At 46.4% G+C, this 10738-nt stretch overlaps 1 protein-coding gene across 2 annotated transcripts in view; it reads right to left on the reverse strand.

Moving 5' to 3' along the window:
- The window catches only part of GTF3C5 (general transcription factor IIIC subunit 5), a 20298-nt gene extending 13244 nt beyond the window's left edge, over positions 1 to 7054 (reverse strand). For both annotated transcript variants that reach the window (XR_006391212.1, XM_044305491.1), the window contains exons 1-8: positions 6665 to 7054; positions 6235 to 6460; positions 5189 to 5387; positions 2657 to 2852; positions 2311 to 2415; positions 1898 to 2012; positions 1662 to 1742; positions 536 to 633 (exon numbers count right to left, since the gene is read on the reverse strand). Coding sequence is in view for 1 of the 2 variants with exons in the window: in XM_044305491.1 (XP_044161426.1) it covers positions 536 to 633; positions 1662 to 1742; positions 1898 to 2012; positions 2311 to 2415; positions 2657 to 2852; positions 5189 to 5387; positions 6235 to 6460; positions 6665 to 7039 (1395 nt within the window). In the remaining variant the exon portion in view is untranslated. The remainder of the gene's footprint in view (positions 1 to 535; positions 634 to 1661; positions 1743 to 1897; positions 2013 to 2310; positions 2416 to 2656; positions 2853 to 5188; positions 5388 to 6234; positions 6461 to 6664) is intronic.
- Between the last annotated feature and the right edge of the window lie 3684 nt (positions 7055 to 10738).

The raw sequence follows: 10738 nt of genomic DNA on the forward strand, positions 1-10738 counted from the left end.
ACCGCTCCCCTCTTAATCAGCTATGCAAGAGCAACAAGGTAACAGATGATTGGTTGGGGTGCAGGTTGTCAGACCCCTGCAATCTGATATTGATGACCTACCCTGAGGCCAGGCATTCAATAGCAAAATCCTGGACATCCCCTTTCTATACATGATGACCCACAGATGCATGGATTATGAATTAAAGGGATATTCTGGTTGGTTAAAGTAATCCCCTATCCACAAAATAAGGGATAACTATAAGATCAGTGGAGGTTCTACTCCAGGGACCCCCACCGTTCACGAGAACGGGGGCCCTGTACAATCCTGCAGCTCCCCTAAAAAAAGGGGCGGCCGTTCACACATGCGGGTGGCTGCTCCATTCATTTCTATGGCTGCTCCGGAGATAGCCGAGCGCTAAAGTTAACAATTATTAAAATTTCCTGTAATGCAGATATTATTTCCCTTGCAAAAATCTTTAGCATGCCTGTCAGGTTAGAGGAGAATCTTTACATCGGCAGTAGGCTGTGCATTACCCAGGGCGCGCGGTGCTCACCTTCAGCCGGTACTTATTGGACGGAAGGTTTTTATTGTCTTTGGAGCCCATTGATCCCAGCCCATGGGTCAGGTCCTGCATGCTGACTGCTTGTGGCACTGAGAGAAAAAGAAAAAAAAGGTGTTTACATGTTCAATTCAAGAAGTATGACAGATATAAGGTATCGCTATACACAGGGCATCTGTGCTCCATGTTTTTCATTGTCAAGTTACAACCCCTTCCTCAAGATGGGAGTGGATGGACCACTATGGTTTTATCCACAAGTGACATTCTAGGTTTCTAAGAGAACATCCACATGGGGCAAGTCTGTTGTAGATTTTCCTCCAGAGTAAAGTTCGCCGGGCATCTGCCAGAATTCCACAGCAGCAAAATGTGAATGTGGAGTAAATACTGTGGGTTTGACACAGATTTCACCCCCTGCATGAATCATAGGTGTAATCCACAGTAAAAAGTGACAGGCAGCAGTGTGTGGACTGGATTGTGGATTTTCTTTTCTTGCAGCGTGTGGATGAGCAATAACCATGCAGTTCATGACTATGCACTGGGACAGATTGGTCATAGACCCTACAGGTAAACTTTAAGGTGGGCCGATGCCCTGCAGGGGGAGGGGGGGGGGGGGCTGCCTGAGCCCTCCTTAAAGCTGCCAACCAGGTAAGTAATGATCTGACGCTCCCAGAGTTCATTAACGCTTGGAGCATCAAGTCCTTATATGCCTGGCCCTGTGGTTTGTACTGGTGGGACATTATTTGGCGCTGCACTATGATATTTGGTTCTGCCGGGAGCGGTATTTTGTGCCACAATATTGTATTGCTGGCCCTGCCTACTTGTGTTGGCCCTGCCTTCTATCAGCTTGGACCTGCGTACAACATGGGGCCACTTTTATTCATTGTTTCTCGCAGCACCCCTTTAAGTTTCCAGTCGGCCCCTGCTATACACTAATTGGTTTCTTGCGGAAATTGTGTTTATACACAACAGATACTGTAATGCATGGTAAAGAAACAGAGCAGCACCCTTGGGTGTCTTACTAAACAGGAGATGGATTTCAGACTACCTCCAGACTTGGTTAACAGCTACTCAATGAGATGGACTGAGAAATATAACATTTGCAGCACCATAAGCAACTCACCGGGCTTCTTTAAAGTGATGGGCAAGCTGTAATTGTAAGTGCTGCGCTTGGCTTTGACTGGCATTTCGTTTGGGTTGTACCCTGTTTGAGGGAGAACAAGAGGTTAGATACGTCACCAGCTGTCACCTCTATCGTGCGTCTAAAGCTATGTCTACCCTTAAGTGCAAGACTGATGTAAAAGTCTGCTACGTGCCAATATACTTGGTAAGAAAGCAGGCTCAACCCCAACCACTTACCGCACTTCATTCCACAGCGTATCCGGAAATCAAGCACTTGGTAGATTTTAGCTTCTGGATTTTTCCTGGGGTCATAGCCAAACCGCACCCAAAGACTTCTCCACGGCCCAGTCAACTACAGTGAGGAGCAAACACAAAATGAAGGCACGGTGCACGAGACGTGAAAAATGTATTCTGCATAACTAAGAATCTAAACTAAACGAGCGGACAAATATAAGAGAATATGGATCAATAAAATAAACGTAATTACGTCGAACAATCCACATATCACATTGAGTATATGATCTTCAGTTACATCATGTCATCCTCCAGTCACATCCAGAGCTGCAGTCAGCTTTCTATCTAAACCTTCCAGGTTAAAGAATCATGCAGGAAACTCAATAGGAAAACCCAAATATATTGCCGATACTGACCATGTAATAGGCAAAATACGGCAGCAACAACTTGAGCTTGTCCGGATGGAGGCTGACATTGGCTTTAATTGCGTTCCGGGACCAAATGGGGCGACAGTTAAAGAGCTGAAGAAAGAACATAAGGATATTTTAAGAGTCTAGATCAAGAGTCTGCAAACTGCGGCACTCCAGCTGTTGTGAAACTACATTGACTCCTATGGGTCGTTCCGAGAATAGCCAAGACAGTGTGCATGCTGGGAGTTATAGTGTCACAACAGTTGGAGTTCCAGAGTTTGCTGAACCCAGCTCTAGATACACATAGATGTTTAAGTGGTGTATATATGCACAACATACAACAGATAACTACCCTCCTCATCTCCTGCTCTACTTTCTTGTCCACAGAATTGGTACACAGCTTTTTCCAGTTCTTGACGGCAGCTGGGTGAGGCTCGGAGGGCACCTCTGCGTCTTCAAAGTTAACAAATATGGCATTGTGGGGCCTGCGGGCTCTGCTTAACCCAATCAGATTATCACTGGACAGATGCGGAGGCTGATAACCGTCCCTGAAGAAAAAAAAATATATAAAATAAGAATTGTGCAGTACTGAACATGACCAACAGATGGCGCTGTGCAGCTGCAAGATCTCATACGGGGAAAATGCCCCATACAGCAGGTGACGTGTAATCACACCATGGGGGTCAGGGTTGGTATTATAGGGAAGGCCGTGATCACGCAGCAAGGAGGCCGGGCAGAATGGATGAGAACGGCCCAGCTGCAGCGACCGATAAGTTCCTTTAGAATCCATCAGGTTGCTGGAACGAAGGCAGGATTTTATCAGACGGCCTTGACCGTATTATCAGGATCAGGAAGCGCATACGTCACCTTCTCCCACAGATATCCTCGTGAATAGTTCCTATGTGCTGATACTAGCCAATCACCTACAGTCGTTTATGGGGCCACAGCACTGATTCAGCACCTTCACTGAAAATGGGGTGCTGCAGGAAAGAACATGAAGAGGCAGCAGAGCCGAAGCAGCGCTGCAGCTCCTTCAGCGTACGACTACACGCTACATAAGTAGTGCAACATTTCATGTAATGTATTTCAATGGTGTCACAATTCTTTTTTTTTGTGTGACTGTCACATCACAGCATCTCGCATTGCTACACCACTGAAATCCATTATATGAAATGTCACCATGTAGCCACACTCTAATTCTCAGGATCGGTGGAGGTCCAGGAGGATGAAGCCCCACCCATCAGAAAGTAAGGACATACCCTAGCTATAAGAGGGAAATATCCCTTTAATCTCCTAGGGATCGGACCCAATTTTCATTTTTTGGGTTTTCATTTTTCCACCAAACCTTCCAACGGCCATAGATTTAAAAAACTTCAGGTTCACATAACCATACGAGGACTTATATTGTGCAGGACAAGTATTTTACGGAGCCATTTAATTTACCACAGCTGGTATAAGGGAAAAAAATCTAAGGTAAAATAAAAAAATAATAATAATAATAAATGATATTCCACTTTTTGGGGGGTTTTGTGTTTACGGCATTCACTGTGCGCAAAAAAAATTACAAGTCACCCTTATTCTGCTAATGTAAAATTAGGGGGCATTTCAAATTTTTTTTAATCACTGTATTTTTTGTGATCTTCTAATATCTTGTCCCATAGACTGCGATAGAATATTACTGCAGTCTATGGGATTCTGACAGGCTGCCTGTCTAGCCGTGCCTCAGGATCGGCTTCACAGGCAGCTCAGTATGACAGGCCTGGGAGCCTTCACAAGGCATGATGGGAGCTGTAGTTTTGCCTCAGCCTGAGATGCCACTGTCAGCAACGACTGCGGCTGCCTCTGTTTAACTCCAAAGATCCAGACAGCGGCATCTCAGGGGCTAAATGACCAGGATTGGAGCTCACTCTGTTCCCAATCACTGCCAGTTGGTGCCTATAGTGCATTATACAGCGAATCAGCTTAGCACATGTGCGACTCCATACTTCCGTTTAACACTCTGACATATGTCATGATGGGTTAAAGGGGTTGTCCTGCCATATATATCGATGATCTATCGTCAGGATGGGTCATCGATATCTGATCGGCAGAGGTTCGACACCTGGCCCCCCGGCTGATCAGCTAAGGAGGTGGCACTGCTTCCTGTTCATTTAGGGGTGCCGGGTGTCAGACCCCCGCCAATCAGATATTGATGACCTATCCCAACGATAGGTCATCAATATATATGGCAGGACAACCCCTTTAAGGGTTTATATGTGATAACCTTACATAGTGATACTGGGGAGTGAAACTGCATTCACCAGACGCCTCCTACCAAGTGCCACACAGGGGTAGAGGTGAAAACAAGGCACCCACAGGCACTGTGGCATCACATGGTATTTCCCATGACCCCTTTCAACCAATCGGCAGCTGAGAAAAGGATCATGTGACATACAGACACTGACTGCATGACGTGACTTTTCACAGCAGCGGATTGGTTGAGACAGATCACGTGACATATGACAGGCCTCCTGGACTGCTCAGTAGGTGCCATGGCTTTAGGGCACCACCCTGATGTACTAGAGACAGGTTAGTAAAATGAGTAGTCTGCAACCTGCAACTCTCTGGCCACGGCAAAACTACTATTCCCATCATGCCTCTGGCTCTCAAGGGATTTTGGGAGTGATTTTGGGAGTTGCAGTTTTGCAGCAGCTGGGGAGGAATAAATTGCAGCACCCCGACCTTATGTATGAGTGACCCCAAAATTGCTTTATATCTGATCCTAAATACTCTGGACCAAGACATCTTGGAACAGAGACTCAGGATTTCTGGACTACTGGATGGCGAATGAAAGGACATGGCCTGACCGTATTCTACCCGATTGGTCACAGGTCTCGCCCCGTACCTGTGATTGACGTTAGGTCGATAGTAATAGTCCACGGGGTTGTCTAGGCGAGAGAAGATGGGAGGAGGGATGTGAAGGGGGATGTCCTGGTGGAAGTATTCATCCTTCTCCGGTTTCTTCAGTAAAACTTTGTCATAGAGGGAAGTCTGAGACCCGTCCGAGCCGCTGGTGAAAGTCAAATACTGGAAATCTGACATTCCTGAAAGGAAGCAAAGAATTCATGAGCTTGTGACTTTTCACATTTCGGCATTCACAATACTACAGGCTTCAGAGTGGAAATCTCCCAGCATTACCTGCTTATTCAGTGTCTGCACAGAGTTTGCATTTTGTGCAGGAGGCACAAGAAAAAACTGCTCCTCATCCTGACCCCTAAATTGTGGAGGCCCCTCTAAGCTGTTACATGGTGTGTCTGCCAACAAGTTTGTAGATTGTTTCCATTAACACGAGTGCAGCTCTGGAGTATAATACAGGATGCAACTCAGGATCAGTACAGGATAAGTAATGTATGTACACAGTGACTGCACCGGCAGAATAGTGAGTGCAGCTCTGGGGTATAATACAGGATGTAACTCGGGATCAGTACAGGATAAGTAATGTATGTACACAGTGACTACACCAACAGAATAGTGAGTGCAGCTCTGGGGTATAATACAGGATGTAACTCAGGATCAGTACAGGATAAGTAATTTATGTACACAGTGACTGCACCAGCAGAATAGTGAGTGCAGCTCTGGAGTATAATACAGGATGTAACTCAGGATCAGTACAGGATAAGTAATGTATGTACACAGTGACTGCACCAGCAGAATAGTGAGTGCTGCTCTGGAGTATAATACAGGATGTAACTCAGGGTCAGTACAGGATAAGTAATGTATGTACACAGTGACTGCCCCAGCAGAATAGTGAGTGCAGCTCTGGAGTATAATACAGGATGTAACTCAGGATCAGTACAGGATAAGTAATGTATGTACACAGTGACTGCACCAGCAGAATAGTGAGTGCAGCTCTGGAGTATAATGCAGGATGTAATTAGGAACTCCACAAACCGTGAAACTTATAGACTGTGCCCACTACACCCAGGATTTCCATGCTGATAGTTCCCTCTGGAGCCGGCTCTCCCGTATTGGGGTCACTCAGCTTTTTCTTGCGGCTTTTCTTCTTCACCCGCAGGATCATGGTTGTGGTGGGGAAGCGGTTGGCACACACTGGGTGGCAGTAAGGGTCCTTAGGCCTGAAATACAGCTCCAGCCTCTTTGCCGGGTCAGCATACACCTGCCAAAATACCACATGAACTATTTTAAGCGTGGAACTACAAGTGACAGCATGCCCTGCCTACATCACACGAGGCATTCTGGGAGTTGTAGTCCCTTATCTAAAGACAATCACACTAATAACACTCGATACCAGCATGGGGGTGGGGGGCTGTTATTAGAGTAACACCCCCCACCAGGGCATGTGAATAGCCGGGGGCCTCACCCTGGACACCCCCTCCTCCCCGCCCAGGGTCCGCAGCATCCTGCCCACGTCCTGCACCAGTCCCGGGTACTCCACGCACACCATGGGCTTCTTCTGCTGAGGGAGTGACACTACACCCGAGCCCTCCATGTCTATGGTGTCGGGTCCGTCACTCTCTACTCGCCCGGCAAATAATGTTCCGCGGCAGAAAGGTTCCTCCCTGATCAGGGCGCCGCTGGCCCGCTCATTACTGTGTCCAACCTTCTTGCTCCCATTAATATGACATTTCCAGTCGTCGGGAGACAACAGTCTGTGTAACCGAGGAGAGAAGCTTCCCTGTACAGATATATACGGCTGAGCTATAATACTCTGTAAGGGGAAGAAAGCCTCGGCCATGGCAACCAATCAGATGGCTTGTTTCATTTTCTGACCCTCACTGAAAAAATGTAAGCTGCAATCTGATTGGTTGCTACAGACAGGCTTGTGTTGCTAAGTGAGGCCTGGTTAAATGAAAAATACATACACTAAAGGGCATCTGTCAGCAGTTTTGTACATATGACCTGTTACATGTGCGCTTGGCAGCTGAAGACATCTGTGTTGCTCCCATGTTGATATGTGCCCGCATTGCTGAGAAAAATTAAGTTTTAATATATGCAAATGAGCCTCTAGGAGCAACAGGGGCGTTGCCGTTACACCTAGAGGCTCAGCTCTCTCTGCAACTGCTGAGCCCTCTGCACTTTGATTGACAGGGCTGGAAAGACATCATCACATCTGGCCCTGTCAAGCTAAGTGCAGAGGGCACAGAAGTTGCAGAGAGAGCTGAGCCTCTAGGTGTAACGGCAACGCCCCTGTTGCTCCTAGGGGCTCATTTGCATATATTAAAACTTATTTTTTTCTCAGCAATGCGGGCACATATGAACACGGGACCAACATGTCTTCAGCTGCCAAGCGCACATGTAACAGGTCAGCCGGTGCCATAGGGACAGATCTGCTGACAGATGCCGTTTAACCAGTTATTAGTCTGAGAACTGGAGTTATTGGCCACCAGAACTACACGTAGCAGCTGCAATGTGGCTGACGGCCATGCGCCAATTAACAATAAGCAAGTAATGATAAACTGCACATTATTTAGCTACGTGGTTTACGACCGACCGACTGCCACGTGTACTTTTTGGGTGGCACCAATGCAGCCAAAAACCACAAAGTCACGTGGACACTGGCATTTGTAAACGGATTGATAAGAGGCCACATCATTACAATTGACCGTGCGGTTTTGCAGATGAAATAGTTAAATTGGATATTCTCATCTGGACATTTATATTAGGGCTCATGCACATGAACGTATTGTTTTTCCGTGTCCATTCCGTTGTTTTTTTTTTTTTTTTAGGGTTGTATACGGAACCATTCACTTCAAAGGTTCCACAAAAAACTAAAATGACTCCCTGTGCATTCCGTATGTCTTCATGACCGTTCCGCACAAAAGATAGAACATGTCCTATTCTTGTCTGTTGTGTGGACAAGAATAGGCATTGTTAAAATGCATCCGCCAAAAATACGTCATCTGTATTTTTTGCGGATACGTGTTTTGCGGACCACATAGGGATGTGTGCTTGAGCCCTTATATTGATAGGATATAAGGGCACGTCTACACGGCGATTTTGGCTGCGACAGACCAAAGATCACACTGTAGTGGGGCTGCCATAGGAATTAATTGTTTTCCAGCGGGACTTACATGTTTTCTGCGACAGACACAGCAGTGTTGGATTTTTTGCGATTGACCTGCCACATTCGTAGAAAACATGCGGGTTGTGCTGTGACCCCATTCATTCTTATGGCAGCCCCTCTACACCATGATCTTTGGTCGCGCGACAGCTGTCACAGCCAAAATCACTGTGTAGATAGACCCTAAATGTCTGATAGGTGTAGGTCCCATCTCTGGTACATTCTCCTATCTCAAGAACGTGGCCCACCATGAATGAAGAAGATGCCACGCAAGCTTTCTTCATTCACTGCTCTGGTACTTCCAAAACCAGCGGAGCCATCTTCAGGGGTCCCGTAGCAGTAAATAGAGAAAGCTGCGCATGTGCGGCATCCTACATGTTCACGAAGGGGCCCAGTTTTTGAGACAGGAGCCTCTACCAGAGGTGGGACATTCCCTTTAACAAACGCTTTTCAGTTGCGTCATAGCTGCCTCTGTGTGGTCCTACTCTAAAGGCATTTTCGCACAAGCAAAACGTGTGCCACTTATATCGAATTAGGCGAGACCCCACTATTACTATGGACTGGGGTACCCTGCTTCCTATTCCTCTCTTCATTAAAGTGGCTCTCTCCAGGATTAGATCACTGACGACCTATCCTTAGTATAGTCTTTCACTGACCATAGGGGGTCTGGCTTCTGAGACCCCAATGATGCGGGCCACCCAACATGCAGAATTTTATCGGTTCAGTAGTTTGTCTCCAGCCATTGCTCATTTCTGCACAGTGCCAGAGGGTGGCGTCACAGCCTAAGAAAACAGCCAGTAGGTACGCTGCAAGAACTGCCTAATATTTAGGAGCCTGACTTTGTAAATTACAGATTTTTGCTGGGATTAGGAGAACTGCAGTACACCAGCAGACTACAGATGTCATTTACAGCAGCCTATATTCTGCAGACGACAGCTGTGATAACGCTTTCATAGGCTTTGCGTGGGTGTCTGTTTGATATTGTCTGCAGGGGCAAATGTGTATGTACCACAGAAGCAACCAACGTGGCCTCTGTGGGGTCTAGGTTGATCTTCTCTTTTCTTTAGGGCTCATGCACACGACCGTATGTATTTTGTGGTCTGCAAAACACGGATCCGCAAAAAATACGGATGTGTCTGCATGAATTTAGTGTGTTTGTGGAACAGAACAGCTGGCCCCTAATAGAACAGTTCTATCCTTGTCCATAAGGGCTCATGCACACGACCGCATGTACTTTGCAGTTCGCAAAACACGGATCCGCAAAAAATACGGATGACGTCCGTGTGCATTCCGTATTTTGCGGAACAGAACAGCTGGCCCCTAATAGAACAGTCCTATGCGGACAATAATAGGACATGTTTTATTTTTATGCAGAACAGACATACGGAAACGTAATGCACATGGAGTAGCTTCCGTGTTTTTTTTGCGGACCCATTGAAATGAATTGTTCCACATACAGTCCGCAAAAAAAACAAAAACGGAAAGGACAAGGAAAGAAAATACATTTGTGTGCATGAGCCCTAAAAATGAGGCCCCTTTCAGGAGTTATCTGACACCACCACCACGCCCCATCCTAATATTGCAGCACCCATGGGGGTCACAGGTTCTCACCTCACTAAGGGCTCATGCAAACGAATGTATTTTCTTTCCGTGTCCGTTCGTTGTTTTTTTTTACAGACCGTATGGTTTTGAAACCATTCATTTCAAAGGGTACGTTAAAAAAACGGAAGTTACTCCGTGTGCATTCCGTTTCCATATGTCCGTTCCGCAAAAAAATTGAACTTGTCCTATTATTGTCCGCATTACGGAGAAGGATAGGACTGTTCTATTAGGGCCCAGCTGTACCGTTCTGCAGAATATGGAATGCACATAGACATCCGTATTTTTTGCGGATCCGTTTTTTGCAGACCGCAAAATACACACGGTTGTTTGCATGAGCCCTTATCCTTCCTTTATGTAAGTGACCGTGCAGACTGGCGACCGGGTAAAACTGCGACCAGTAGTAGCAGACGGAGAGCCAGCGGTTTTGTTTTCTCAGTAGTGTCTATACTGTACGTATTATATCTTGTGCTTTGACGCCTCGCTCTTTATCAGTGCCTCCCAGTGCCTCACAAGGAGGTTACACCCCATCCTCACCCAGTTACTCAGCATATCTCGCCTCCGGCCTCCATGCAAAAACAAGGCTGAACAAATCTCACAGTTTGAAACGATCTTTGCAAAATCTATGGACGTAAGTGATTAGTATCTGAACCCCCAAAAAATGTATATCCCCTTTGGGGAAAGTGGGGTCATTTCTTAAGACTTGCACCCAAACGTTTTATCAGAGGTACTTCTCAGACTGAGAAGTAGAGGATGGGGTTAAACTGCTCGGCC

This window comes from Bufo gargarizans, chromosome 9, assembly GCF_014858855.1.
Source record: "Bufo gargarizans isolate SCDJY-AF-19 chromosome 9, ASM1485885v1, whole genome shotgun sequence".
Classification (NCBI taxonomy): Eukaryota; Metazoa; Chordata; class Amphibia; order Anura; family Bufonidae; genus Bufo; species Bufo gargarizans.